The following is a 27,606-nucleotide window of genomic DNA, read 5'->3' on the forward strand; positions in this document are numbered from 1 at the left end:
AGCAGGGCCCTCAGACATCTGACAAAGCAGATCTGCTGAACCTAATGGGAAGCTGAATCCAAATCAACCCAGACACCACAGACTTAAACTCCAGTTCCCAGGGGTGGGACCTGTTTTAGCCATCTGCTTAAAGGATGAACAACCAACCAACCAACAAAAAATCCACTGAAGCAGCAGAGCAACAGAAAGGAGCACTGAGAAAAACCCCCAAGAACTGCGACACTGATGCACAGCAATAACAGAGCTGCACAAATTATTCAAGAGAGAGGATTTCACAGAGTCAAGGCCTTCACAGTGCTATGGAAAGGAGCCCCCACCCCAAGAGCCCAGCGCTTCATGGGGGCCCTGAAGAGTAGGGTGCGCCGGAGTGTTTAAGAGGCAGAGAACTGAAACAGACATCACAATTTTTGACAAAGGAAGGGTCAACCCAAGACTGGATACCCAGAACTGGATCGTGCGAGCTGAGCCAGAGCCACAGTCCATGTCTAAGTGCAAGTCTCTCTCCACCTTTCTGTGAGTGCTCTTAGATCCAGCCACAGCCAGGAATGATGAAGTTTCCACAGGGGTTTATTTATGAACCTTTCACTCACCTTTTACCCAGACAGTTTAGCAGAACATACTGCCTTTACTGTGCAATTCTACCCACACCAATCAGTCTGTACAAGGGCATGGGGAACCCAGATAACACACACCAGCGTTCAAGTTTGACACACCGAGTACGTTTCCCAGACCCGAGGAACAGCTCAGTGTAGCTCAAAAGCTCGTCTCTCTCACCAACGGAAGTCAGTCCAATAGAAGATATTCCCTCCCCCGCCGTGTGTCTCTGATATCCTGAGACCGACACAGCTACAGCTACCTTGTTTTCTAAATGGCATTCCTGGGACCGTGCCACTGGCAGAGTTTAGTGGAATCTAGATGTACACTGTGCAATGTGTGTGTATTTCAGTGAAGACTATTGTCTGCTATACACTGGCCGCATGCAGGCCTGGTTTACACTAGAAAATTAAGTTGGTTTAACTACATTGGCCAGGGGTGTGAAAAATCCACCCTCCTGCATGGTGTAGTTAAGCCAACCTAGGTCCCCGTGTAGACAGCACTTGGTCAATGGCAGAATTCTTCCATCCATCTAGTTTCCGGCTCTCAGGGAGGTAGACTCCCTACGCCGATGGCGTAGACAGTACTACAGCCCTGCAGCTGGAGCAGCACAGCCATGCCACTGTAGCATTTGAAGCGTATGCAAGCCCACAGAGGAAGACTTCTGGAATGGACTTTGAAGGCACTAACAGCTCCAGAGAATCTCTATTTACATTAGCACATTGCCATGTTCTCAGTTTGGATAATAGCTTTAATTTGCAATTTTACCCAAACAGCGCCCAACACTCCTCTGGAATAAGGTCTGTCTACTAGCCAAAGGCAACCGAGAGCTGCTTGCAGTATGCCCCTTACTTGGCAGTGTGCACAGCACAGCGTTCACTGAGTCACCCAAAAGCTGACAGGGTTTTTTTTTTTTTATTTAAGAGAATCAGGGATCCTATGAGAAACAGAAAGAGCCAACAGGCCATCGAATGATTCAACGTCTTTTCTAATGCTGGTGCCTGATTTTAGAAAGCTGGAAGATACCTGCCTCTGTCCAAAGTAGTGTCTGTGTCAATGGGGCACTGGCAGCATCTTTTACAAGTGCATTAGTCCTGAGACAATTACTAACTAGGTAAAGCTACAGAGGAGAAAACATACCGGTTCTTAAATGGAACAATTCAAAATGAAAAAGGTGAGAAAGCTGATCAACACCGTCCAGTAAACAAGCGCTCTCTGAGCTGGATGGATGGCGCATTGAAAAGTGACTGATTTCATGGTCAGAGGAAGCAATAAAGGGCTCGTGGCACCAGTACACAAACCAAGACATTTAGCTCTTCCCAGCTCCTGTGGGCAGCGAGCCCAAGGGCTGCTTCACTTCTGGGTCTTTAATGAAGGAGCTGCCGCCAGGCCGACACTCGAATGGCCCGTGTAAGCGAGAACTCCAGTACACACTTGCAACAAAAAACAGCAACGACCGGCTTGTTCCACCATCTACTGCTCCTATGGAATTCAGCAGCTTTCACCCCCATTGATACTGAAATAGTCATGATCCCACACCGAAGATATTGCCAGTAAGTAACAGTGCTCATTCCTTCGAGAAATTACACGTGGTCATCACAGCTTACTGGCTGGGCGAGAGAAATATTTCCCGCTAAGTGAAGAATTCCCTGTAAAAGAAGAGTTCCCAAGTGCACAGGATCCACTCTGCCCCCCTCCCACAAAAAGGCTCAGGAAGATTGACATGTCCACCCTGCAATCCAGACGAGAAACACACACTTCAAGAGGATCATCTGATTCTTCTTTCATTTAAAACATTAAATCGGGCTTGGGTCGTTCCATTGTCTTTAAAGAAAACCAAAACTCTGGCCAGCCGTAAGCAGACATGCACTTGGTCTCTCTCAAGGACAGAACAGGTGCATCTGCTCAAGAAACGGAGCCGTTAGTACAGTACACTAACTCCCAAGAGAGGCCCCTGGGAGTGGACGTTGCCAGAAGAAGTGGAACAAGAGACGAAACAAGAGATGGACAAAGTAGCAGCTGCTGCTGAATGCATGAGAGACGAGGGAGCCCTGCTTGTTATAATCTTTTGTACTTGGGCTCCGAATACAACCCTTAAAAACGAGTCCCAGAGCACTGAATGTTATGCTGATAGCTGAATGGTCTCTGGTGCACGCAATGAAGCTGCTTCTATGGGTCACAGTATGAAGCTCGGGTAGATTCTGCACACAGAGAATTCTAAAGCTAGGCTACAATAACGGCAGGGAACAAACTGGATCCCAGCCACCCGCTATGGGGCAGACACAAACAGTGTGATGAAGCACTGAATCAGCTCCTCCCAATAACGCGTCCTAGAAACAAAGTTTTTCACTGTCACCATCCAGCTGTTGTGTAAAATGGACCAAGCACTACCTGGCTACGCTCCCCCTCACAAGGGCCTCAGACTTCCAGTATCAGATGGAACAGGCCCTCAGGTTCAGCTCCAACAACTGTGCCAGCCACAATCTGCCCATTGCAACTGTTTGCCTGACTGCTGCCCTGTCTCCTTTCAGCTCGAACTTGCTAGCGGTGGCTAATTTATAACTCTGGGCAGCACATCTGCCCAACCTTCAGCTAAACTGTCCCATTGACTTCTTTCATCTATATTTTCAAACAACCCAGCATCTTCTGCCTCTCTATATAGCGCGAGGCTGCAATGGAGGAGTCTCTTTTGTCCCTGAGAGCCAGCTCCCTGTTCTGAGAGCAGAAATGTGGCAGAGTGGTACTGTTAGTCCATACGTATACGTTGGGTGCAGTATACACATTAATAGGTATTACAGGCATGGTATTAACACAGTACACATTATGTATATGGGTGCTGGGAATTAATATTAACTGACGGTATTACCCTCTTCCCACAATTCTGTTCACCTGGGTCAAGCATCCCACAGTGCTTTGCAAAGCTAGAGTCAGCTTCAGTGTTCGAAAACTGGACATGTACCAAAGCAAAGATACATGAACACTTGGTACCAAGTACAGTTAGCAAGTGCTTTCCTGGCTCATCAACACTTGGAATGCAGCATTCAAAACGGAGACATGAGAAAGGATAGGGAGGCTCCCAGGACAAAGCTGGCACAAAGTAGTGGGTTAAACTTAAAATGACGTGTAAAAAGTTTTGTAACTTATAAAAATCACACGGTAAATACTAGTAGCTGAAATGCGCATCTTTGAAGCACACCTGTGTAAGGTGAACGCGCAGTGAGAATTTGCTTCCCAGGAGGAAAGTATGTGCGTCTCCTTCTCGCACTGTACTGCTTTATCTTTATACATTTGACTAAGTTTGGTTATTCGGTCCTGAACATTAAGAACGTGTAGTCAAACAATTGGCTATCTCTGAGTCAATAGGACACTGCACCAGACTGAGTGTTCCATGCAGCTGCCCATAATCCTCCAGCACTGTCCGGGGAGACTGGGACCCCTGAGTGTGGGAACAGGACACCATCCGTCTTTTTTGGCCGAGGTCAGGTTGTATCTCATGGAAAACAGAGTAGGGCAGTGCCTACCAAACCATCTTTGGCTGTTTCTGCCCACTGCTATTCCCCAAGTTGCTTAGGGAACCTCAGGCACCTCTCCCCATTACTGACTGGGGTCAGTCCCCTTAAATGAACTGCACCTTGGAGCATCTCAGAGCTTAAAAACCTTGTCTCCTCAAGGAAGAAAAAGCTGGTGCCTGAGGCTGGTCCCACTAAAATGGCGATGTTGATTACCCACATCTGACCGGAGCTGCTCAGCATATGGGAGCAGAAAAGGTCCTGGTGCCCTGCTTCCAATCTCACCACAACCTGAACTGCCAAGCTCAGGGGGCCCTGTGCCAACCTGTACATAAATGAATGGCTTTTCCATCACTCCCTGGTACACATGACTCTGGGCTGAGCTATGGATATGTCCAAGGCAGATACCTACAGGTCTGGGTTCAGACAGAAAGGGGTCAGGCTTTTCGCCCCTTTAATCCCTCACAGATGTCAGTCTGTCTTTGCAGCTATTGCGTGCTACTATTCCACTGCAAGGCTGACATTTCAGTGAGGGGGGACGGTCCCAGGTATTTGAGGCAGGATTTGCTCTCTGCACAGTAACTGCTGTGCCAGACAGCACTGTAGCAACGAACAGAGGATTGTGTGAGCTGTAATTTCATTCCAAAACTGGAGAGAATGGCCATCTTGCTGCCTTTAAATAGCTAGCTACTCTCCCTTCTCCACCGGCCTGTCACACTGCAGGTAGTTTCAGCACTCTCCCGGTGTGGCACTCCCTAGTGAGCTGTTCACTCAGCTGTGTTCTTTATTTGTGCAAGTGCAGCATGGGCCGAAACACCTTGTGCTCCCCTCAGCAGATTCACAACGCCTGCTCTTGGCATCTCCGGCGGGATGAATGCAGAATGACAGGAGCTGCAGATACTTTGGGGGAGAAATATGAACTTCATTGCTCTGTAAGACTTTGTGCTACTGCACAGCTCCACTGTTACCAGCAAGAAGCCCCTGGTCTCCCCCGGTACCCAGTATGCAGGCCTTAAAGGAAACTGATTCAAAGGCACAGCAGAAGTTCCTTGAGGTGTCATGTGGAAACAGCATCAGTCTCAATCCTTGAGAGAAATAGGCAACTGGGAGCCCTCGAGAAGAGTCACACTGACTCCAGTGGAGGCCAGGGTGGAGTTAGTGTTACTCACTGGAAGTCATGGAGAGGCGAGAGGGGACCTAGTCCACCCTCCCTGCTGAATACCTGGGATCCCGTTGGCAGGCAGAGCGAAAGAGGCTGATTATTTGTATTTGCTCTTTGCCCCAGTTTAAGGGGTGAGCAATCTCAGAGGACTGGGGCCATCTGCCACCCAAAATAGAGCAGGAGGAAACAGCTTTTAATCTGATTAAAGTCCAACGTGTATCATGCACTGCAAAGAGCTACCTAATCTCATCACCACGGATTTGCCTACTCCTACTGTTACTTCTCTTTAAGCATTAGGAGTTCTACCAAACAGAACCTTGATTCCCAGACACTAAAATGGATGCAAGGAAAAGAGCTGGCGAGCTGATTGATGGTTTCAACCCTTAAAATGGAACTGAGCATCAGGGCGAGAAGAAACTACAAATGAGCTGAGGCCAGTTTGTTGCACTTGGAGGAAGCTCTAGGACGTACCTGTCCGATCTCGGTTTCCATCCCAGGGTTAGTCCCACAACGTTAGGGAGGAAACCCCACTCGCATGACGGGCTCTGTGGTATCGGTTTGACTTGGAATTACTCCTTTTAGAATGAGACAATTAATGCCCTGAATGGATGGCACCATGTGTGGCACAGCCTGCCACCAACCCAATTCAGCGGCGAGCTTCACAATGAAGTGAGGCAAAACTGGAAAGTAAAAATCCACACGCGCTGAAGGTTTTCCAACAGAGAGAGCATGCAGAGCCAGGAAAGCCAGAGCTGGGGGGCAGTAACAGCAGCATGCAGACAGCAGGGACAAGAGCGAGCAGCAGAGTGAAGTAACAGGGCAAAGCGCATGCAGCTCAGTAAGCTCAGACACATGCCGAGATGTCAGACTGGACAGAGTCACAGAGGAGGTCAGAACAGTATCGCCCAGAACACCAGACTCCCAGGGGAGCACAGCTTCTCCGCCTGCTCTGCTCTCCATTGTGCTCACTCTGTGGAAGGGACAGACGCAGGTCTGGGCTGGGAGTCTCTCTCCTCCCGAGTGCTGAAGGGTTACATAGACTGGAAGTGAACGATCCACAGCAGCACTGATTGGCAGCCTACATGACCTCACTCCCAGGAGCAAGCAGGTACTGTCTCACTCTCCTCCTTACTCTCGCTCAGTGCATTTCTAATGGGCCCATCACAGCAGTATCGGGGGGGGGGGCGGTTTTCAGGGTTTCCTTGTCAAAGTTACAACACGCCCCAGCCAGACTGCTAAGCGCCGCTGAGACCGCACAACTTTCCTTTTGATACAACTGCAATTTGAAACAAAAGACAGATCTGCGGGGATTTTCTGACCTTCTCTTTTTCCCTGGCTGCTGCCCGGATATAACAGGGGTGGGTGGAAAGGAGATGGCTCTTTCGAGAGAAAAGTTAGTGTCTGAAAAAGAGGGGCTTGGGAAAAACTGTCCTTTTACAAGTATTACATTTAGGCAAAATGATGACTTGTCTTCAAATCAGAAAGAAAATGTCCAGTAGCCGCACTACCTGCTTCCAAATTCCAATTTTTTGCTCTTTTGAGACTGAGTTTTCCCTATTGCTGGGTTTATCTTCTTGGCTGTCTATTTTGGATACTTTGCACAAAATATTCCAGTGTCAACCCACCTCCCTTAGCAAACTGTTACCATCGATTCAAAACCGTACCATGCCCTGTGACAGCACCTCTGATCATCTAGGGCAATCGCTGTCTGTTTTCATTTCTCCCTTTAGACCAGTGATTCTCAAAGTTTTGTACTGGTGACTCCTTTCACATAGCAATCCTCCGAGTGCGACCCTCTCTTATAAATTAAAAACAAACACTTTTTAATATATTTAACACCATTATAAATGCTGGAGGCAAAGCAGGGTTTGGGGCAGAGGCTGACAACTCGCGACCCCCCATGTAATAACCTCGTGACCCTCTGAGGGGTCCTGACCCCCAGTTTGAGAACCCCTGCTTTAGACAAAGGGGCAGGGAGCGAGCCTACATCTATTGTGCACAGTTCTGAGCACGTTGTTGGTGCTTTACACAGGAGATTTACATCCATCACAGCAATAGCTGGAAGGAAACAAGGCAACAGAATGTGAAAGCCAAGGTTAACGTTATCGGCCTAAGCAATGGGCTAGAGATCACAATATTTGTGCTGGGCCTTTGATTCTAAAGCCGACTCTTGCGTGTTGATGTCAAGAATTTCAATACATGCACCCAGAGAGAAATATGATGGGCACATTTCACAAGAACAATAGTTAACTCACACCCAGCACTGGTGTGAAAGCTTTACCCTGATGCTGTGAAGAAACAGCAGAAAGTTCTCAGAACTCCCAAGAAAAATAACATTGTTTGGTTTATGAACCCACGTTCCCTACCAGGTTGCGTGGCAGGCTGCGAAGTGGTGAAGGACATCTTCCCACAAAGCAATGCTCCTCCCCCAGTGCATTTGGACTCTGATTACCTAGCATCCTGTAAGCAAGCTGGGCCAACCGGAGAAGGGGAACACATGCAATGAGTAAACATGCAACCACACAATGGAAGGCACAGCAGCAATGAGTGACAATGAGCCGAGATGTATTTGGGAGCATTTCATGCGGCCACGAGATTCTGCGAGGTACAGATTAATTGCCAAAAAATGCACCACCTTTTTAGGTTTCGCTCCGCGCTGCATGAAGAGAGGACAAAGGTTAGAAGTTAGAGTTTACACTGCCTGGACAGGCAATAGAAGTGAACCATTCACACAGCTGCATGTTACCGATCTGAGTAGTTATACAGCTTGCCCTGCTGTTCCTGAGGAAGGTACTGTGATCTGTTCTGTTGAAGTCACCAGACCTCAATAATATGTACAATCAGCAAGGAAGAAAGCACCCAGATTAACCTAAACAAGTCTGTGAACTGTGACCTGCCAGCATGTAGCAGATAACTTGAGGCTCATGGGCTTTACCCCAGAGTGGCTTTAATCAGGCTTTGGCTCCTAAGGCATTCAGGGTTCCAAGGTTCCAGCAAAGAACATTTTGAAAGGCAAATGACTGCACTTGACAGTTTAGTTAGCTGACAGGCAGTGGGGCCTAGTGGAGAAAGCACTGGACTGGACTCAGGGGAGCTGGGCTCTATTCCCAGCTCTGCCACTGGCCTGCCAGGTACCTTGGGCAAGTCACTGCCCTTCTGTGCCTCAGTTTCCCCACCTGTAAAAAACAGATAATGCCATGAATACTGCCCTGCTCTGTGAGGGCTTCACATTCTACTGACGACAAAAGCTACAAGAGCTGGGTAATATTTTGTTTCCAATACCGTCAGTCAATGCATTTGCCCCCAGAAGCCTGGGATTGCTAGGAAGCGAGGTCTGCCCCAACCTCATATTCCAAACTGAGCCCCAGTTCAGCAACCTCTGCCCAGGTGTGGGGTGGGGAAGCATGTACAGCCACTGCCTGCACTACACCTGGTGATTTCTCTGTATCTTACTGCCATCCACAAGTCAAGTTCCCCAGTGTAAAACTGGAGCTGAGTGAATTAAAACTGGACAGGCCTGCAGTAACCAAGAAGGACATGAACAATTGCTCATGATTGTGTTATGACTAATATTTAAGCCTCAAATTATACAAAGATGAGGGCTTGAACATGCCACTTTCCCCATTAGACAGATCTGCCCTGGCTGCGACGAATCTATCGACCAAACCAGGTCGAAATATGTTGACAGACAGAGAGAGAGAGAGAAAGAAACAAACAGAGAATTTTCTCCTTTGCCCAAGTAGCACTGACCTCTACAGACATGCTACTATGAGTCACTTCTCCATATCAAAACCAGAAGCACACCCATTATTTCAGTTACCACAGCAGTCAGAGTGAGGCCTAGGGAGAAGGCTACTGCTGCCGTATTTACACATTTGTGTAAGCCTCTTATTTCATCCATGTTAACCCAGGCCCTGTGTCCACCTTCACAGAGATTAGCAGTGCCATTCTAGCCTTATCGAGCCGCATGCTTACTGGCAGGGCGCTCTCAGTCTGAGGCTGGGATGACAGATGCCCTTAGGGAAAATGAACAGGTGGTGTTCACCTTACCTTCAAATACCAGGAGCTTTTTTACAGAAACAGAGTCAACAATAAATGCATTTACTTATCTTCCATTTGGATGAGGACACAACACAAGGCACAAATTCTATGCTATTATAAAAGTGCCAAGGGAAGTCTCAAAGCACTGAGAATCTCCGATTTCTAATTGGCTGGTTTACCATGAGGCAGTCACAGATTACCAGCATTTATCCTTGGGATTAGCAGAAAGGAGTGGAGATAAAATTCACAGGAAATCCACCCCCAGCACAGAGACACATTTGAGTGATGCAACCTATGTCAGGAAATAACTCCTTCCTCGTCTTACCCGCACACCACAGTGTGTTAACATCTGTCCATTGCCCTGCTGGTTTACTGTTTACACTGCAATGGCTTTGGATCAAGAAATAGACCATTTCATTCCATTTTGGGGCTCTCATGAGCGCGCTCCAACAACGTGTTCAAGACAATATTTGAATTAAAGCAGGAATGTTTCCTAGTGATTAAAACTGGAACTGGGAAACAGAACTCCTGGGTTCCACTCTCAGCTCTGCCACTGACTGGTCGGGTGCTCTTGGGGTGCACGTGTTGACAGACACTTCTCCAATCTGCATCTCAGTTCAGAGTAGAAATCCTTACCTACCCCCCAGGGATTTTGGATCAGTTAGTGGAGGTAAAACACAGGATCCTTGGATGAAAGTTGCTATAGAAGGGCAGAGTCTTTTTTTTTTTTAAACATCTGTCTGTAAACACTTTATATAAAAATCTGAGGTCTAAATTATCCCGTGTCCCTTTAACCTTGGGGAGACCTGAAGAAAAGGGCGACTATTTTGGCTAAAGGTGTCATCTCAAAGACATGGCTGGTAACTTGACTATAGGGTGGCAAAATTAGTCCCCAAAGGACCTGGAGACAAACTGTGTTTCCTGTCATGTGCCACGTTAGATCACTGGACACTCCGATGCTGTGTATTGTAGGTTTATAGCTCAATGGAGTACAGAGTGCCTATTATTTCCCTTGACTCTAGCGTCATCTAGTGGCAAAATACTGTTAATCTGCAACTCTTGAATGTAAGAGAGGCAACAAACAGCAGTAAAACTCTGTCCTTGGGAGAGGCAGAAAGCTGCTCTGTGATGTCCTCAGGCTTCTCAGACAGTATTTTTACTAATACAACTAGGCTGTTCTTGAAGAGCAGCAGTATTGCCTCAAGCAATGATCAGGGTGCTCTGCAAATCCAACCTGCAATCATCAAGGGACAAGAGAAGTTGTAAAATGCACTTCAGCACAGAGCAGTAAAAATGGGAAAAGGACTTCGGTATCATTCCGATTACAGAGACGATGAAACCAAGGTAGAGAGGAGAGGTTATCGTCGGAAGTCACACAGAATCAATAAAGGCTTGTCTACACAGGAAGTTAATTTAGATTAAGGTAGGATGAGAGTTTAAAGCAGAATAGCTATTCCTGATTAACTCCGTGTGGATGTTCTTAGATGCTCCTATTCAGGAATAAGAGCATCCACACAGGGAGTTAATCAGAAACTCTCCCATGTGTAGAGGAGCTTTAAGTAGCTGAGCACCGCAGATGGCCTGAAGGAGAGCAAGGCTTGGCTTTGATGCCTCAGGGCCTGACTCCACGGCCTTGCACCTTGTAGAGTTATTTACCCCTGGGCAAAGGAGATGTAAAGAATGGACTGTTCTGATTCGGTAGCATTTTTACACCACTTTGCACTCATGTTCCATCGCCTTCATGCTCTTGGCTTTGTGCTAACACTCATGCTGCTTGGCTTTGTGCTAACACTCATGCCTCCACTCCCCAAATGCCGAGTCCCCTCTTCTTCTGGTAAACCCACTTCCTTCCAGGAACTGATCCTTCTTCCTCACTCTTCTTGAGATGCTGTCCCATGACTTGCCTAAATAAGACTAAGCCTTGTAAGGGCACAGAACACATCTTACTCTAAAGCCCCACGTAAGTGTTGTTTAGTATCAGATTGAGCCCAGTAACTTGTGTGACTATCGAGGATTAACTGGATACAGATCTAGGATGCTGCTCTTTTTGCTTCTCATAGACCCACACTCGCTACTGAAACAGTTTTCAAGAAAAGGGGACCCGACATCACATCCCCTTCCTGACAGGAAGGAAATACGTCCAAAATAGGCAAAGCAGAGAAATGAGGAGAAAGCTATGAAGTCCGGGCATCTCACCTTGGTTCTTGGCACCACATTCTCAGAAGCAGAGAAAGCAAAGAGGTACCACGTTAACAAGGGAGAACTGCAATGAAGCAGTAGTTATCTGCCAAGATCAACGTGCCAGAAGAGATGCCACAACACAGAAAATCCACATCTCAGAGACAGATATTGTGATTTCTAAGGAATTTGTGCTAATGACATGTGAGTCTAATCAATGGATAGTCCACTCTTAACAGGCCACACTTCACACTCAGAGTACGTCTACCATGCGGCTAGGAAGTGTCATTCCCAGCTTGAGCTGGCACACTACAAATAGCAGTGTGACTGTGACACCATGGGCCAAGCCAGCCACCCAAGCACGCACCTAGGCTCTAGCTAGCATATGTACATGAACCTGAGCTAGGAATTTCACAGCCCAACTGCAGTGTAGACAGCCTCTGGGACTGCAAGGTAGGAGTGACCACTGCTTCGCATGAGCTTGATTTGTTCTTATACTGAACATTCTTTAAGGTTGACTTTACTGGGAAAGGTTCTACTGATAACCTTCTGGACTTAGATGATTCAGTGTCTCCACAGAACGTGTGTCTTTGTATAGGTGCTAAAAACTGGATTCAGGATGAAAAACAATTGTGGCAACGTGTGGTGAAAGCTTGCATAGAGACTTCATTCAGAGTAAAGATGGGCTTCTCAGGCAAAGAGAACCATGGGCTACAAGCAGAGGTGGCCTCCAACAGTGGGCTGGGAACACTGCTGACAACAATGCCATGAAGCTCTCAAGCAACCACTTTGGACAGCCCAGTAGCTCTGAGATTTACAGAGTAACATCTGGTCTTTCTTGGCCAACAGAAGGGTCATTACACAGGAGGAGGAGATGACATTGATTTTGACAGCATTTCCTAAGCTAGTGCCATACTCCCTAGCAAGACACTTGCCACGTACTTTCAGCCAGCAAATGTTGGCTCCTCCATAACTGGCCAAAGAACAGGGTTAGTAAAAACAAGACTTGCTTGTAAGATACCAAATCTGGATCAGACGATGGTAACTTATCAAATCTAGAGCATGTGCTTTGTTAAAGATTTTGTCCCAGTCCTCATTTGGCCCTCAGCACCATAGCATTGAAGAAATGGGCAGAGTCTCCTTGCATGGGGGAACATGCAGTCTCTAAAGCAATCAATATTGAGCTTTGGCTCCTTTGCCTAGGATTTTATGTCAGCTCAAAGCCAGATTATCAAGTATCTGGGCACAGGCTTGCCACGCGCATACAGAGGGGAGAACTGGGCAGTCAGAATTTTTAACATTAAGTCCTAAAGCAAACCCCATTCTAAGTATCTTGAGTATTTATAGGGTACCAGGCAGAGTGTCACTTACGCCCCAAGCTACATGTGCAACTTTCCCACTCATGAGCAAAATGCTGTGAGTGCAGCTCAAAGCGTTTAGCCCACACTGCTTCCATGTGAGCGGCTATCCCAGGGCGCAAGGAAAGATGTGTAATAAGTGCAGCCCGAGCTGGCAGTGCCCTAACTTGCAAAACCAGTTTCCAGTACTGAAGATGAAAGGAAGGCTGTATGTAGCTGAGCATGCAGCTCCCAAGGGGATCAGTGGGCGTTTTGCATCCTGGCTGACTGCAGTACGTGGCAGTCAAGAGGATGCCCAAAGAACCCTGCAGAACACGTAGAACACTGGCAATGGCGGCAGTGCCTGTTTAGGAGGAGGAATATCCACTGCATGTTATAAAGCAGGAATCACTAGATGCATGTAGCCCACGCTCTGTCTCCGACAGTGGCCAGCATCAGATTCTTCAGAGGATGGTGCAAGAAAAACCCAAGTGAGCCACCATGGAATAACCCAGTGGTTCTCAAATTGTGGGTCGTGACCCCATTTTAGTGGGGTCACCAGGGCTGGCTTAGACTTGTGAGGTCAGGACTGAAGATGAAGCCTGAGCCCCACCACCTGCGTGACATGGCTTCGGTTACAGGCCCACTGCCTGGGGCTGAAGCCCTTGGGCTTAAGTTTTGCCTTCGCCCCCCAGCCCTCATGGGGCAGTGGGGCTTGGCCTTTGGCCCCTCCATCCTGGGCCGTGAGCTTTGGGGTCGTGCAGTAATTTTTGTTGTCAGAAGGCGGTCGCGATGCACTGAGGTTTGAGAATCCCTGGAATAGCCTGTCTCTTGGGGAAGTTTTCCCCAACCTCAGCGGTGAGCGTTTGGCTTGTGTTATGAAGATGTACAAAACCTGTGCAGCCTGGCTAATGTAACAGTGAATGTCCTGAGCACCCACATAAATACCGAGCCTTGGACTGGTGTGGTCAGACTGTCCAAAGTCTCCGAAGGGTTAAAACGTGGCATCTATGCCTCTGCTCCAATTTTCTGTTGGCTCAGGAAACACACTTTAAACTAGGTTTGAGGGGGGCAGGTGACCAAAGCCCACAGGTAAGTCAAGAACCTGGAGACCTGGGAGAAAGGTCGGAATTTGGAGGGGGAAGATGGGCTGTTATAGCAGGGATAAAGGAGAGAAGACAGAACTGGGGCGGAGTGGGGGGGAATCAAATCAGTATCTTAGATGTCTGTATATGAATGCAAGAAGCATGGGGAATAAGCAGGAAGAACTCGAAATACTAACAAATAAAAACAACTATGAGGGAGAAACAGTAACAGGAAACTTGGAAATGGCAGAGATGCTGAATGACTTCTTCGTTTCAACCTTCACCGAGAAGTCTGAGGGAATGCCTAACATAGTGAATGCTAATGGGAAGAAGAAAGGTTTAGAAGATATAATAAAAAAGAACAAGTTAAAAATCACTTAGAAAAGTTAGATGCCTGCAAGTCACCAGGGCCTGATGAAATGCATCCTAGAATACTCAAGGAGCTAATAGAGGAGGTATCTGAGCCTCTAGCTACTATCTTTGGAAAATCATGGGAGACAGAAGAGATTCCAGAAGGCTGGAAAAGGGCAAATATAGTGCCCATCTATAAAAACCCAGTAAACTACAGACCAGTTAGTTCAACTTCTGTGCCAGGGAAGATAATGGAGCAAGTAATTAAGGAAATCAACTGCAAACATTTGGAAGGTGGAAAAGTGATAGGGAATAGCCAGCATAGATTTGTAAAGAACAAATCATGTCAAACCAATCTGATAGCTTTCTTTGATAGGATAACGAGTCTTGTGGATAAGGGAGAAGCGGTGGATGTGGTATACCTACACTTTAGTAAGCCATTTGATGCTGTCTCGCATGATATTCTTATCAATAAACTAGGCAAATATAACTTAGATGGGGCTACTATAAGGTGGGTGCATAACTGGCTGGATAACCGTACTCAGAGTAGTTATTAACTGTTCCCAATCCTGCTGGAAAAGTATAACAAGTGAGGTTTCGCAGGGATCTGTTTTGGGACTGGCTCTGTTCAATATCGTCATCAACGACTTAGATATTGGCATAGAAAGGACGCTTATTAAGTTTGCAGATATACCAAACTGGAAGGGATTGGAAAAATGCTCTGAGGTAAACAGGATGAAGTTCAATAAAGACAAATGCAAAGTGCTTCTCTTAGAAAGGAACAATCAGTTTCACACATACAGAATGGGAAGAGACTGTCTAGAAAGGAGTATGGCAGAAAGGGATCTAGGGGTTATAGTGGACCACAAGCTAAATATGAGTCAGTGTGATGCTGTTGCAAAAAAAGCAAACATGATTCTGGGATGCATTAAGAGGTGTGTTGTGAGCAAGACACGAGAAGTCATTCTTCCGCTTTACTCTGCGCTGGTCAGGCCTCAACTGGAGTATTGTGTCCAGTTCTGGGCACCGCATTTCAAGAAAGATGTGGAGAAATTGGAGAAGGTCCAGAGAAGAGCAACAAGAATGATTAAAGGTCTTGAGAACATGACCTATGAAAGAAGGCTGCAAGAATTGGGTTTGTTTAGTTTGGAAAAGAGAAGACTGAGGGAGACATGATAGCACTTTTCAGGTATCTAAAAGGGTGTCATCAGGAGGAGGGAGAAAACTTGTTCACCTTAGCCTCTAAGGATAGAACAAGAAGCAATGGGCTTAAACTGCAGCAAGGAAGGTTTAAGTTGGACATTAGGAAAAAGTTCCTAACTGTCAGGGTGGTTAAACATTGGTATAAATTGCCTAGGGAGGTTGTGGAATCTCCAGCTCTGGAAATATTTAAGAATAGATTAGATAAATGTCTATCCGGGATGGTCTAGACAGTATTTGGTCCTGCCATGAGGGCAGGGGACTAGACTCGATGACCTCTCGAGGTCCCTTCCAGTCCTAGAATCTATGAATCTATAACTGACATCACAGAGACCTGGTGGGATAATACACATGACAGGAATATTGGTATAGAAGGGTACAGCTTGCTCAGGAAGGACCAGCAGGGAAAAAAGGGAGGAGATTTTGCCTTAGATATTAAAAATGTATACACTTGGACTGGAGGTTGAGATGAAAATAAGAGACAGACTTGTTGAAAGTCTCTGGATAAGGATAAAAAGGGTAAAAAACAAGGGTGATGTAATGGCAAAGGTCTCCTACAGACCACCTAACCGGGAAGAAGAGGTGGATGAGGCTTTTTTTAAAACAACTAACAAAATCATCCCAAGCTCAGGACTTGGTGGTGATGGGGGACTTCAACTACCCAGACATCTGTTGGGAAAACAACACAGCAGGGCACAGATTATCCAATACATTCTTCAAATGTATTGGAGACATTTTTTATTTCAGAAGGTGGAGACAGCTACCAGGGGAGAGGCTGTTCTAGATTTGATTTGGACAAATAGGGAGGAACTGGTTGAGAATTTGAAAGTGAAAGGCAGCTTGGTGAAAGTGATCATGAAATGGCAGAGTTAATTATTCTAAGGGATGGTAGAAGGGAGAACAGTACTATGAAGACAATGGGAAAGCAGTGGATGTGTTATTCCTTGACATTAGCAAAGCTTTAGATATGGTCTCCACGGTATTCTTGCTGGCAAGTTAAAGAAGTATGGGCGGGCTGAATGGACTATAAGGTGGATAGAAAGCTGGCTAGATCGTCAGGCTCAACGGGTAGTGATCAATGGCTCCATGTCTAGTTGGCAGCTGGTTTCAAGTGGAGTGCCCCAAGGGTCAGTCCTGGGGCCAGTTTTGTTCAATATCGTCATTAATGATCTGAAGGATGGCATGGACTGCACTCTCAGCAAGTTTGCAGAGGACACAAAACTAGGAGGAGTGGTAGATACGCTGGAGGGTAGGGATAAGATACAGAGGGACCTAGACAAATTAGAGGACTGGGCTAAAAGAAATCTGATGAGGTTCAACAAGAACAAGTGCAGAGTCCTGCACTTAGGACGGAAGAATCCCATGCACTGCTACAGACTAAGGACCTAATGGCTAGGAAGCAGTTCTGCAGAAAAGAATCTAGAGGTTACAGTGGACAAGAAGCTGGATATGAGTTAACAGTGTGCCCTTGCTGCCAAGAAGGCTAACGGCATTTGGGGCTGTATAAGTAGGGGCATTGCCAGCAGATCGAGGGACGTGATCATTCCCCTCTATTCGACATTGGTGAGGCCTCATCTGGAGTACTGTGTCCAGTTTTGGGCCCCACACTATAAGAAGGATGTGGAAAAATTGGAGAGAGTCCAGCAGAGGGCAACAAAAATGATTAGGGGGCTGGAGCACATGATTTATGAGGAGAGGCTGAGGGAACTGGGATTGTTTAGTCTGCAGAAGAGAAGAGTGAGGGGGGATTTGATAGCTGCTTTCGACTACCTGAAAGGGGGTTCCAAAGGGGATGAAGCTCGGCTGTTCTCAGTGGTGGCAGATGACAGAACAAGGAGCAATGGTCTCAAGTTGCAGTGGGAGAGGTCTAGGTTGTATATTAGGAAACACTATTTCACTAGGAGGGTGGTGAAGCACTGGAATGGGTTCCCTAGGGAGGTGGTGGAAACTCCTTCCTTAGAGGTTTTTACGGTCAGGCTTGACAAAGCCTTGGCTGGGATGATTTAGTTGGGGTTGGTCCTGCTCTGAGCAGGGGGTTGGACTAGATACCTCCTGAGGTCCCTTCCAACCCTGATATTCTAAGATGTTATGATTCTATGATTTCAGGAAGGCTACTTTAGCAAACGCAGGGAGTTAGTAAGTAAGATTCCATGGGAAGCAAGTCTAAGGGGAAAAACAACTGAAGACAGTTGGGTATTTTTCAGAGAGACATTATTAAAGGGTACAAAAGCAAACTATCCCTCTGTGTAGGAAAATAGGAAGTATAGCTACAGACTACCCTGGCTTACCCGGGAGATCTTCAATGATCTGAAAAACAAAATAGAATCCTACAAAAAGTGGAAACTAGGTCAAATTACGAAGGATGAATATAAACAAACAACACAAGTATGTAGGGACAAAATTAGAAAGACGAAGGCACAAAACGAGATCAAACTAGCTAGACACACAAAGGGTAACAAGAAAACATTCTGCAAATACATTCAATGCAAGAGGAAGACCAAGGACAGGGTAAGCCCATTACTTAATGAGGGGAAAATAATTACAAAACATGTGGAAATGGCAGAAGCGCTTAATGACTTGTTTGTTTAGTTTTTCACCAAGAAGGTTGGTGGTGATTGATGTCTAACACAGTGAATGCCAGTGAAAATGAGGTAGGATCAGAAGAGGCTAAAATACGGAAAGAATAAGTTACTTGGACAAGTTAGATGTCTTCAAGTGACCAGGGCCTGATGAAATGCATCCTAGAATACTCAAGGAGCCGACTGAGGAGATATCTGAGCTATTAGCGATTATCTTTGAGAAGTTGTGGACGATGGAAGAGATTCCAGAAGACTGGAAAAGGGCAAATCTAGTGCCCATCTATAAAAAGGGAAATAAGGATAACCTGGGGAATTACAGCAAAGAATCCTGTGGCACCTTATACACTAACAGATGTTTTGGAGCATGAGCTTTCGTGGGTGAATACCCACTTCGTCAGATGCATGAAGAAGTGGGTATTCACCCACGAAAGCTCATGCTCCAAAACATCGGTTAGTCTATAAGGTGCCACAGGATTCTTTGCTGCTTTTACAGATCCAGACTAACACGGCTACCCCTCTGATACTGGGGAATTACAGATCAGCTAGCTTAACTTCTGTATTCAGAAACATAACGGAGCAAAGAATTAAGCAATCAATTTGCAAACATGTAGAAGATAATAAGGTGATAAGTAACAGTCAGCATGGATTTGTCAAGAACAAATCGTGTCAAACTAACCTCGTAGCTTTCTTTGACACGGTAACAAGCCTTGTCGATATGGGGGAAGTGGTAGACGTGGTATATCTTGATTTTAGTAAAGCTTTTGATATGGTCTCGCGTGACCATCCCATAAATAAACTAGGGAAATGAAACCTAGATGGAGCTACTATAAGGTGGGTGCAAAACTGGTTGGAAAATCGTTCCCAGAGAGTAGTTATCAGTGGTTCACGGTCATGCTGGAAGGGCATAAGTGGGGTTCCGCAGGGATTAGTTCTGGGTCTGGTTCTGTTCAATATCTTCATCAATGATTTAGATAATGGCATAGAGAGTAGACACAAAGTTTGTGGATGATACTAAGCTAGGAGGGGTTGCAAGTGTTTTGGAGGATAGAATTAAAATTCAAAATGATCTGGACAAACTGGAGAAATGGTCTGAAGTAAATAGGATGAAATTCAATAAAAGGACAAATGCAAAGTGCTCCACTTAGGCAGGAACAATCAGTTGCACACATACAAAATGGGAAATGACTGCCTAGGAAGGAGCACTGAGGAAAGGGATCTAGGGGTCATAGTGGATCACAACTAAATATGAGTCAACAGTGTAATGCTGTTTTTAAAAAAGCAAACATAATTCTGGGATGTATTAGCAGGAGTATTATAAGCAAGACACAAGAAGTAATTCTTCAGCTCTACTCCGCGCTGATTAGGCCTCAACTGGAGTAGTGTGTCCAGTTCTGGGCACCACATTTCAGGAAGGAGGTGGACAAATTGCAGAGCCCAGAGAACAGCAACAAAAAATGATGAAAGGTCTAGAAAACATGAACTCTGAGGGAAGACAGAAAAAATTAGGTTTGTTTAGTCTGGAAAAGAGAAAACGGAGCAGGGACACAAAAACAGTTTTCAAGTATGTAAACGGTTGTTACAAGGAGGAGGAAGAAAAATTGTTTTTCTTAACCTCTGAGGATAGGACAAGAAGCAAAGGGCTTAAATTGCAGCAAGGGAGGTTTAGGCTGGACATTAGGAAAAACTTCTTAACTGTTAGGGTGGTTAAGCACTGGAATAAATTGCCTCTGTGGAATCTCCATCACTGGAGATATTTAACAGCAGGTTAGACAAACAACTGTCAGGGATGGTCTAGATAATTAGTCCTGCCACGAGTGCAGGGGACTGGACTAGATGACCTCTCGAGGTCCTTTCCAGTTCTGTGACTGGACACTCAGACACAGTAACGGGCACCCATGTAGGCCTTGTACGAGCCACTAGGACTCCTGGACAAAGATAAGTAGGGCAGTATATATAAAGCTTAACTGGAAACTAGGCACATACCAGGAAACCCAACAGATTTTCAGCAGAAAAGGTGAATTTAAAATATGCTGTTAAAGAGAGAGAGAGAGAGAGAGAGAGAGTTACTTCCTTCTCTGAAATGTAGGGTCATTTGGAGGGAAATCGCAATTTTACTGCTGGAGAGCATTCAAGGGCAGGCTCTGCAATACTGAATCAAACGAAGAATGACCCCCTCACCCCAAAACAACAGACTGTTCACTTCCCTCCCACCAGTGTGAGCCCCCCGTGAGAGGGCTGTTTGTAACAAACCGAAAAGGTTTCTGGTCATTTGGAATAAAGCTATTTTTTATTTGCCTTGCTCCTAACTGACCTCAGGCGAATCCCTTGTGGAACACCCAGATAACGCAAAAGCTAGACTTTCCTCACCAGCCATTTTATTTGGGGCTTTCCTTTTTTGCCCCCTTTAATCTGCAATGTTCACTGGTTGAAATCCTGGCCCTGCCGTGTGCATGTGCACTCGTTCTGAGAGACAGACGTTTGGTTACACTCTGGAAAGGCAGGAAGAGCTAATGCTGGGAATTCAGCAGATTAAAGCCAACACATTGACGTGAAGGAATGAGTTTCTCCAAGCAGGCGGCAGGGTCTCACGCTGAAGTACTCACCAATTTGCTGGCTTTGGCAGCTTCCGAAGATTCTGGAAATAAAACAGAAAAACCAAGAACCATGAGCTGTTTGTGACAGGTACCACACAGGGGCTCTTGGCACATGAGCAGCAGGGCAGAGGGGAGTCCCCACTCACTCTCCGGAATCCTGTGTGTCACTATGAGAGTTGAGCCCAAGGTCTAGGTCTAGGTCTAGTTCTAGTTGAAGGATCCCTAGACGTGTCTCTAGGAGGAGGAATGAAAAGTCTGGGGAGAAGGAAGGTCACAGTGCATTGAAGTGAGCAGGCATGCTGAATTAGAAGGCCTCTTCTGGTCCTGCTCTGAGCAGGGGGTACCTCCTGAGATCTCTTCCAACCCTCATCTTCTATGATTCAAGGAATATCAACTACACCTCTATCCCGATATAACGCCACCTGATACAACACACATTCAGATATAACGCGGTAAAGCAGCGCTCCAGGGGAGGGGGGCTGCACACTCTGGCGGATCAAAGCAAGTTCTATATAATGAGGTTTCACCTATAACGCAGTTAGATATTTTGGCTCCCAAAGACAGCGTTATATCGGGGTAGAGGTGTATTTCAAAATATAACAACAAGCCCATGACATCTATCCTTGCCTATGGTTAGATGACTGCAAGATTTCAGAGAGCTTTGGATCATCTCAAGCCTAAAAAGCCCCTTTTTCAGGAACACGCAAGTAGAGACATGTGACCGTGTCTCCACCAATTAGATTCCATCTGGTAATCAAAGGTGATTTTATATATATCCATAAAATAGGGCCAGCTAAAGGCATCTCAGGCCTGTAACATCACTTGGTAAACTAAAATATGTTTCTATAGTTAGTCATGTGAAATTCTCCACATGACTAACTTATGAGCACCAGTCAGATATCTTACTGAGCACAAGGAAAGTTAGGCATTTAACCGGCTACATGAGTGCAAATAAAATTAAGTGCATAGAAGAGACCAGCTGTATGAGGCAACTTCTTGCCTTCTGAGCTCCTCTCATAGACATTAAGGTCAGAAGGGACCATTATGATCATTTACTCTGACCTCCTGCACAACGGAGGCCACAGAATCTCACCCACCCACTCCTGTAACAAACCCCTAACCTATGTCTGAGTTATTGAAGTCCTCAAATCATGGTTTAAAGACTTCAAGGTGCAGAGAATCCTCCAGCAAGTGACTCGTGACCCATACTGCAGAGGAAGGCAAAAAACCTCCAGGGCCTCTGCCAATCTTCCCTGGAGGAAAATTCCTTCCCAACCCCAAATATGGTGATCAGTTAAACCCTGAGCATGTGGGCAAGACTCACCAGCCAGCACCCAGGAAAGAATTCTCTGTAGTAACTCAGATCCCACCCATCTAACATCCCATCATAGGCCACTGGGCATATTTACCACTAGTAGTCAAAGACAAATTAATTGCCAAAATTAGGCTATCCCATTATACCATCCCCGTCATAAACTTATCAAGCTTAGTCTTGAAGCCAGATATGTCTTTTGCCCCCACTGCTCCCCTTGGAAGGCTGTTCCAGAACTTCACTCCTCTGATGGTTAGAAACTTTCATCTAATTTCAAGTGTAAACTTCCTAGAGTCCAGCTTATATCCATTTGTTCTCGTGTCCACATTGGTACTGATCTTAAATAATTCCTCTCCCTCCCTGATATTTATCCTTCTGATATATTTATAGAGAGCAATCACATCTCCCCTCAGCCTTCTTTTGGTTAGGCTAAACAAGCTCTTTGAGTCTCCTTTCATAAGGCAGATTTTCCGTTCCTCGGATCATCCTAGTAGCCCTTCTCAGTACCTGTTCCAGTTTGAATTCATCCTTCTTAAACATGGGAGACCAGAACTGCACACAATATTCCAGATAAGGTCTCACCAGTGCCTTGTATAACAGTACTAACACCTCCTTATCTCTACTGGAAATACCTTGCCTGATGCATCCCAAGACCACATTAGCTTTTTCAATGGCCATATCACATTGGCAGCTCATAGGCATCCTGTGATCAACCAAGACTTAAAAGGTACCTCCGAATTTCGAGTAGGTTTCTCCTCCACCTTTGTTAAATGACCATCTATGTTCAGCAACCAATGCTTGTCGATCCCTCAAGAGAGGCTGCTCTATACTTGATTTGCATACGCATGTAAGTTGCACACTCAACTGTATCTGTGCAGTTGCCTGAGTTTAACCTTGAAGATCTAGATTACAATGTAATGCATGGAGAGAGCTTAACGCTTCGGGACTGTGATCCTGTCAGGGCTCCAACTGATCAGGGTCAGGCTTTCTCACTACTAGAATGGGAGCCTGCCCAGGAGAATCCAATAGACTGCAGCATATGTTGACTATTCTCTAGCTGGCATTCTTCCTGGAATGATTACGTTAAAGCCCCATAAATTGTCATGAGGGGTTGTGTCGGTTGTAGTTGGCCAGGTGCTCTGTTTGCGCTTTCCTCTATAAAACAGCAAATAGAGCTCCTGACCAACTCTGACAATCAAGGGTGTCCTGGCATTTAAATGAACAGGTGCAAACGCTGGAGTTTGGGCTAAAATTCAATCCTACATAAAGGGCATTTTCACTTGGATTCAGGATTTTTCTTCACCTCCTGTCCTGAACTGTTTGTATCTTTGATGTACGCTGTTGAACAGCTGCTGCATTTCACTCCAGAGACAGCTATAGTGTAGTGGTGAGCAAAGTGATTCCCGTGCACAGGTGTGCGTAGGCATGATCAAAATGTACATTTTAGCATACAACCGTGAGTTAAGTGCAGAAGTTGTGTACACCAAGCACAAGAGGAGGATTTGTTTGGGTAAATTTCATCCTTTGTTTTGGTCTTGGATATTTGATGGGTCCGATATTGTGGATTGCACCATGATAGCTGTTTGTATGTCATTCATTGTGAGTAGCACTCTGTTCGCGTGTGTGTAATAATGTGAATTGAGGCATCAGCTGCCCAGATAATAGACACTATAGAAGCAGCTCATAAATCAAAGACCCCAACCATCTCCACTGTGCTTCTTACACCTTTATTCCTTTTAGCAGAGAAGGTGCTAGATTTATGCGAATTGAAATCTCTGCATCATATACTGCAGAGGCAGAGACTGCAGCAGACGCTGCTGTTTCTATGGAAACTCCCTGGCATGGAGCCACACTTCATGTGTCTGCATTTTGCTTCTCCAAAGAGCACTGCAGCTGACCCTGTGTGCTTTGACCCCTTCCTTATTCTTCTTGGTCTCCCACCATCACCTCCACCAGCCAGATCCACAGCTCACAGGTTTGAGCAACTCATCTCAAACACCCCTGTCTTATCCCTCTGACCCAGCCAGTGACTGCTCCTCACCATTCACTTCACCCTCTCTGAACTAGTATCTGCAGAGAGAGAGAGAGTGTGAGTGTGTGTGTTCGGTCCTCATGCTCTCTCATTTTCTGAGGCAATTTCCCAGATCCCTCTGTCAATATCCACCACTCTAGTCTCTCTGGCTCTTCATGAGCTCTTCTCCCCCAACCCCTTACTTCTTCACAGAGCACCCGCTGGGATGCCACAAGGTACAAGAATCCAGCTACCAGGGCTGGAGAAAGCAGGGCAAACTGGAGCTCACTCTCCACCAGGAGGCAGGCAAAGTCCAACTCTCAACCTACAAGCCCTTCTCCAGAATCTCTCTCAAATTTGGAGCTTCAGAGGGATCACAGCTGGGCAGCACAATGGCAGGTGAGGTTCAGGGCAAGGTACTGCACATAGTAAAATACTACCTGAACTGCCTGGACACTCTGCTACACTTGACTGAAAACCCAGCACTTAAGAAGGAGACCTGGAGATCGCTGTAAGCAGTTCGGCGAGATCCACTCCTCAGTGTGAAGCAGCAAACAAAACATTAGGAACAGGGTGAGCAAACACTGATGCTATTATACCACCACTGGCTAACTCGGGGGATGCTCTCCCCTGGATACTATGTTCAGTTCTAGTCACCTCCTCAATAGGCGGCTGGGAGGGGGGAGGAGAACGAAGGGCATTGGGGGTTAATAGAGGCCTAGAAAGACTTCCATGTGAGAAGAGACTGAACGTTAGGGACTATTTCCAAAGGAGACAGAAATGGGATGACAGACTCATCATACAGGGACAAACAGAGGCCTAATGACATTAAAAGGCAGCAACATTTAAGAAAACAAGCTGCCACCCACTGCCCAGCCCCCTTACCACTGGAGGCTAGTTCCGGACCATTTCACTTAGACCGCCTTTCCCCAGGCAGTATGGACATGCTTCCTGCCTCATTTACTGATTGCCCACCAACATTCTACCTGAGCTCAAGGTGGTGTGGATTTTAATACCACTGAATGCTCGAGGATGTGAGGAAGAAACCAGTGATGTTCTCGCCACCCTGGACTTGAATCCTAACCTTACCTGCATGATGGCAAACTTGACAGCAGCCTCCCATCAACTTCAGAGGGCTCTGGATCCAGCCCTTAGTGGGGCTCCTGGGTGGCCTTTAAAGCCTTTCCCTGGGTGCTTGTTGAGAAGCACTTGGAACGCTAAACTGAAGGAGCAGTGCACCAGGAAGTGCTATGCTTGCATCTCCACATCCCCCAGCAGAGGCTCCCCTCTGGCAGGAGGAAAGGTAGAAGGGATGGGTGAAGATTTCCCCAAGAGCTCCGATTCTAGACAATGCTGGATGTCTGACATATGGATCCCTCTTGGGCTGGAATGAAGGGGAGATAAGGACGCATAAGACAGACGAGTGGACCATACCTCTTTTGGGGACCTTGGAGGAAGAAGATTCTGGGGTTTCTGGAGATGTTGTATCTGCTCCATCTTCAAAAATCTGGATCTGAATAAATGGAACCAATTCAATGTTACCAGCGAGGAGTGGCATGAACACACAGCAGCCCCATTCTGGAGTTGAGGCTTTAATACAACAGACTCCACTTTGTGCTGATTTTTAATCTCATTTCTTGGTGTTCCTCCCTCCCCAGCTCCCTGAAAACTTACATTTAAAACTGATTTGAAACCCATTGTGGATTTGAGGACCCACTTGCCCAGGCAGTCTAAGCAGTTTACAGGTCGCTATCTACTTCTGTCCAAGCCAAGATGATGACTTTTGGTCTGTGGATCAGTTTGAATTTCTGACAGATAAAAAAAAATCCTGGTTTCTCCTTAAGTATATTTTATCTGATCTGAACAGAATTGTAAAGACTCCCACATTCTTCAGTAAGAAAAGCCGCTTTTCTCCACGATGTAGCAATCTGTGAGGTCTCAGACCTCCAATACAATCACCACAGGGGTCCTAGTGAAAGCTGCCATGCTCTCAGGGAAATCCCAGCACCTGAAAGCAGACACAGTCTTAGGTTTCGGGCAATGCTATGAAATCTAAAGCACGGGTGACCTAGGGGGTCTTTTTAAACAATCTTTTTTGGCCAGGCTCCTGACTGACAAATAATGGAAGACAGGAGGAGGTTTGCTAACAAGCAGGCAACTCTGCTGTAGCCTGCCAGTCTGTAAGTGGTTCCTATGTAGGTAAGGTGCCCAGGACACCACATACACACTTCTTAAACAAGCAGGAAGAGGCATTTTAATGAGACATTCTACCAGTGGCTCTCCACCTTTCCAGACAGACTACTGTACCCTTTGCAGGAGTCTGATTTGTCTTGTGTATCTCGAGTTTCACCTCACTTAAAAACTACTTGCTTACAAAGTGAGACATAAAAATACAAAAAAGTGTCACAGCACACTAGTACTAAGAAATTGCTGACTTCAGCATTTTTACCATATAATTATAAATCAATTGGAATATAAATAACGTTCTTACATGTCAGTGTATAGTACACAGAGCAGTATAAACACGTCAGTGTCTGTGTGAAATTTGCGTTTGTACTGGGTTTCCTAGGGCTTTTTTTGTAGCATGTTGTAAATCTAGGCAAATCTCTAGATGAGTTGATGTCCCCCCAGAAGACCCCTGCGTACCCCTGGCTGAGAGCCACTGCTCTACGCTATAGAAATAATGATAACACCATCAAAGGCAGAGACAATACTCAAAGCAGCATTTAAAAGAAGGTGGAAAAGGGGAGGCATCCCGCTGACAGGGCACCTCTCCAACGAAAGCCACGTGCTGCTGACCTCTTTAGGTGAGTTCTGTAAAGGGGAGGCTTTTGAGCCATCTCAGCAGTGCATAAGGGAGAACTCTTCACTCGGCTTACAGGAATCCGTCCTAGGAGGAGATTCTATAGTCTTGATAATGGGGCTGAGATCATCAAACATGAACCTAAGAATTCTAAGCACCCCTGACTCATCTGTCTAATACAGATGGAGTTAGATACACTTGGAATGGGATGACCAGCAGTGACATCAGTGTTTAGGACTGTTTTCCTACAGTTGTATTTCATCACCACCCTGATTTCAGGAGGAGACAAACAGGCACTGATCACTTAAAGGTCCCCTGGCACTTGCCATGGAAAGATCTGAGTTCCCTCACCAATAATCACATTCGGCAGTCCTAAATTCCTCCTGCGATTTTAACTGAATACAGAATTGTCACTTCTCCCACATCACTAACAAAATCAGCTTTGCAGCGTGGCTAGAATAGAACGGAGGCTGCATTTCCGTCCCAGAGATGGGTGAAGCGACCCCAACAGTACAAGGTCTGTAAAGCACTTTGGGATCCACGGACTGTCTGTAATTAACATGAAGCAGAAAGTGAGGAATTAGAGCCATGGGGGAGGAGAGGGGGCTGTTATTTTTCAGTTTAGAAAAGCACAGTAATGTACAGGACATGGTGCTGAGACATAGCTAGGATTGCTTTGCCTAGAGCAGGGGCCAGCAACCTTTCAGAAGTGCTGTGCTGAGTTTTCACTTATTCACACTAATTTAAAGTTTCGCATGCCAGTAATACATTTTAATGTTTTTAGAAGGTCTCTTTCTATAAGTCTATAATATATAACTAAACTAAACTATTGTTGTAAGGAAATTAAATA

General features: G+C 46.0%; 1 protein-coding gene across 13 annotated transcripts in view; it reads right to left on the reverse strand.

Annotated features, from left to right (window-relative positions):
- The window catches only part of DCTN1 (dynactin subunit 1), a 134,683-nt gene that overhangs the window by 50,827 nt on the left and 56,250 nt on the right, over positions 1–27,606 (reverse strand). For 9 of the 13 annotated variants that reach the window (XM_050944872.1, XM_050944876.1, XM_050944874.1 and 6 more), the window contains 3 exons: positions 25,388–25,466; positions 20,640–20,671; positions 7,901–7,921 (listed from right to left, as the gene is read on the reverse strand). In XM_050944872.1, the coding sequence (XP_050800829.1) occupies positions 7,901–7,921; positions 20,640–20,671; positions 25,388–25,466 (132 nt within the window). The remainder of the gene's footprint in view (positions 1–7,900; positions 7,922–20,639; positions 20,672–25,387; positions 25,467–27,606) is intronic. The other 4 variants (XM_050944877.1, XM_050944871.1, XM_050944879.1 and 1 more) reach the window with 1 other exon arrangement.

The sequence above is a fragment of the Gopherus flavomarginatus genome, chromosome 3 (genome assembly GCF_025201925.1).
Source record: "Gopherus flavomarginatus isolate rGopFla2 chromosome 3, rGopFla2.mat.asm, whole genome shotgun sequence".
In the NCBI taxonomy this organism is placed as follows: domain Eukaryota; kingdom Metazoa; phylum Chordata; order Testudines; family Testudinidae; genus Gopherus; species Gopherus flavomarginatus.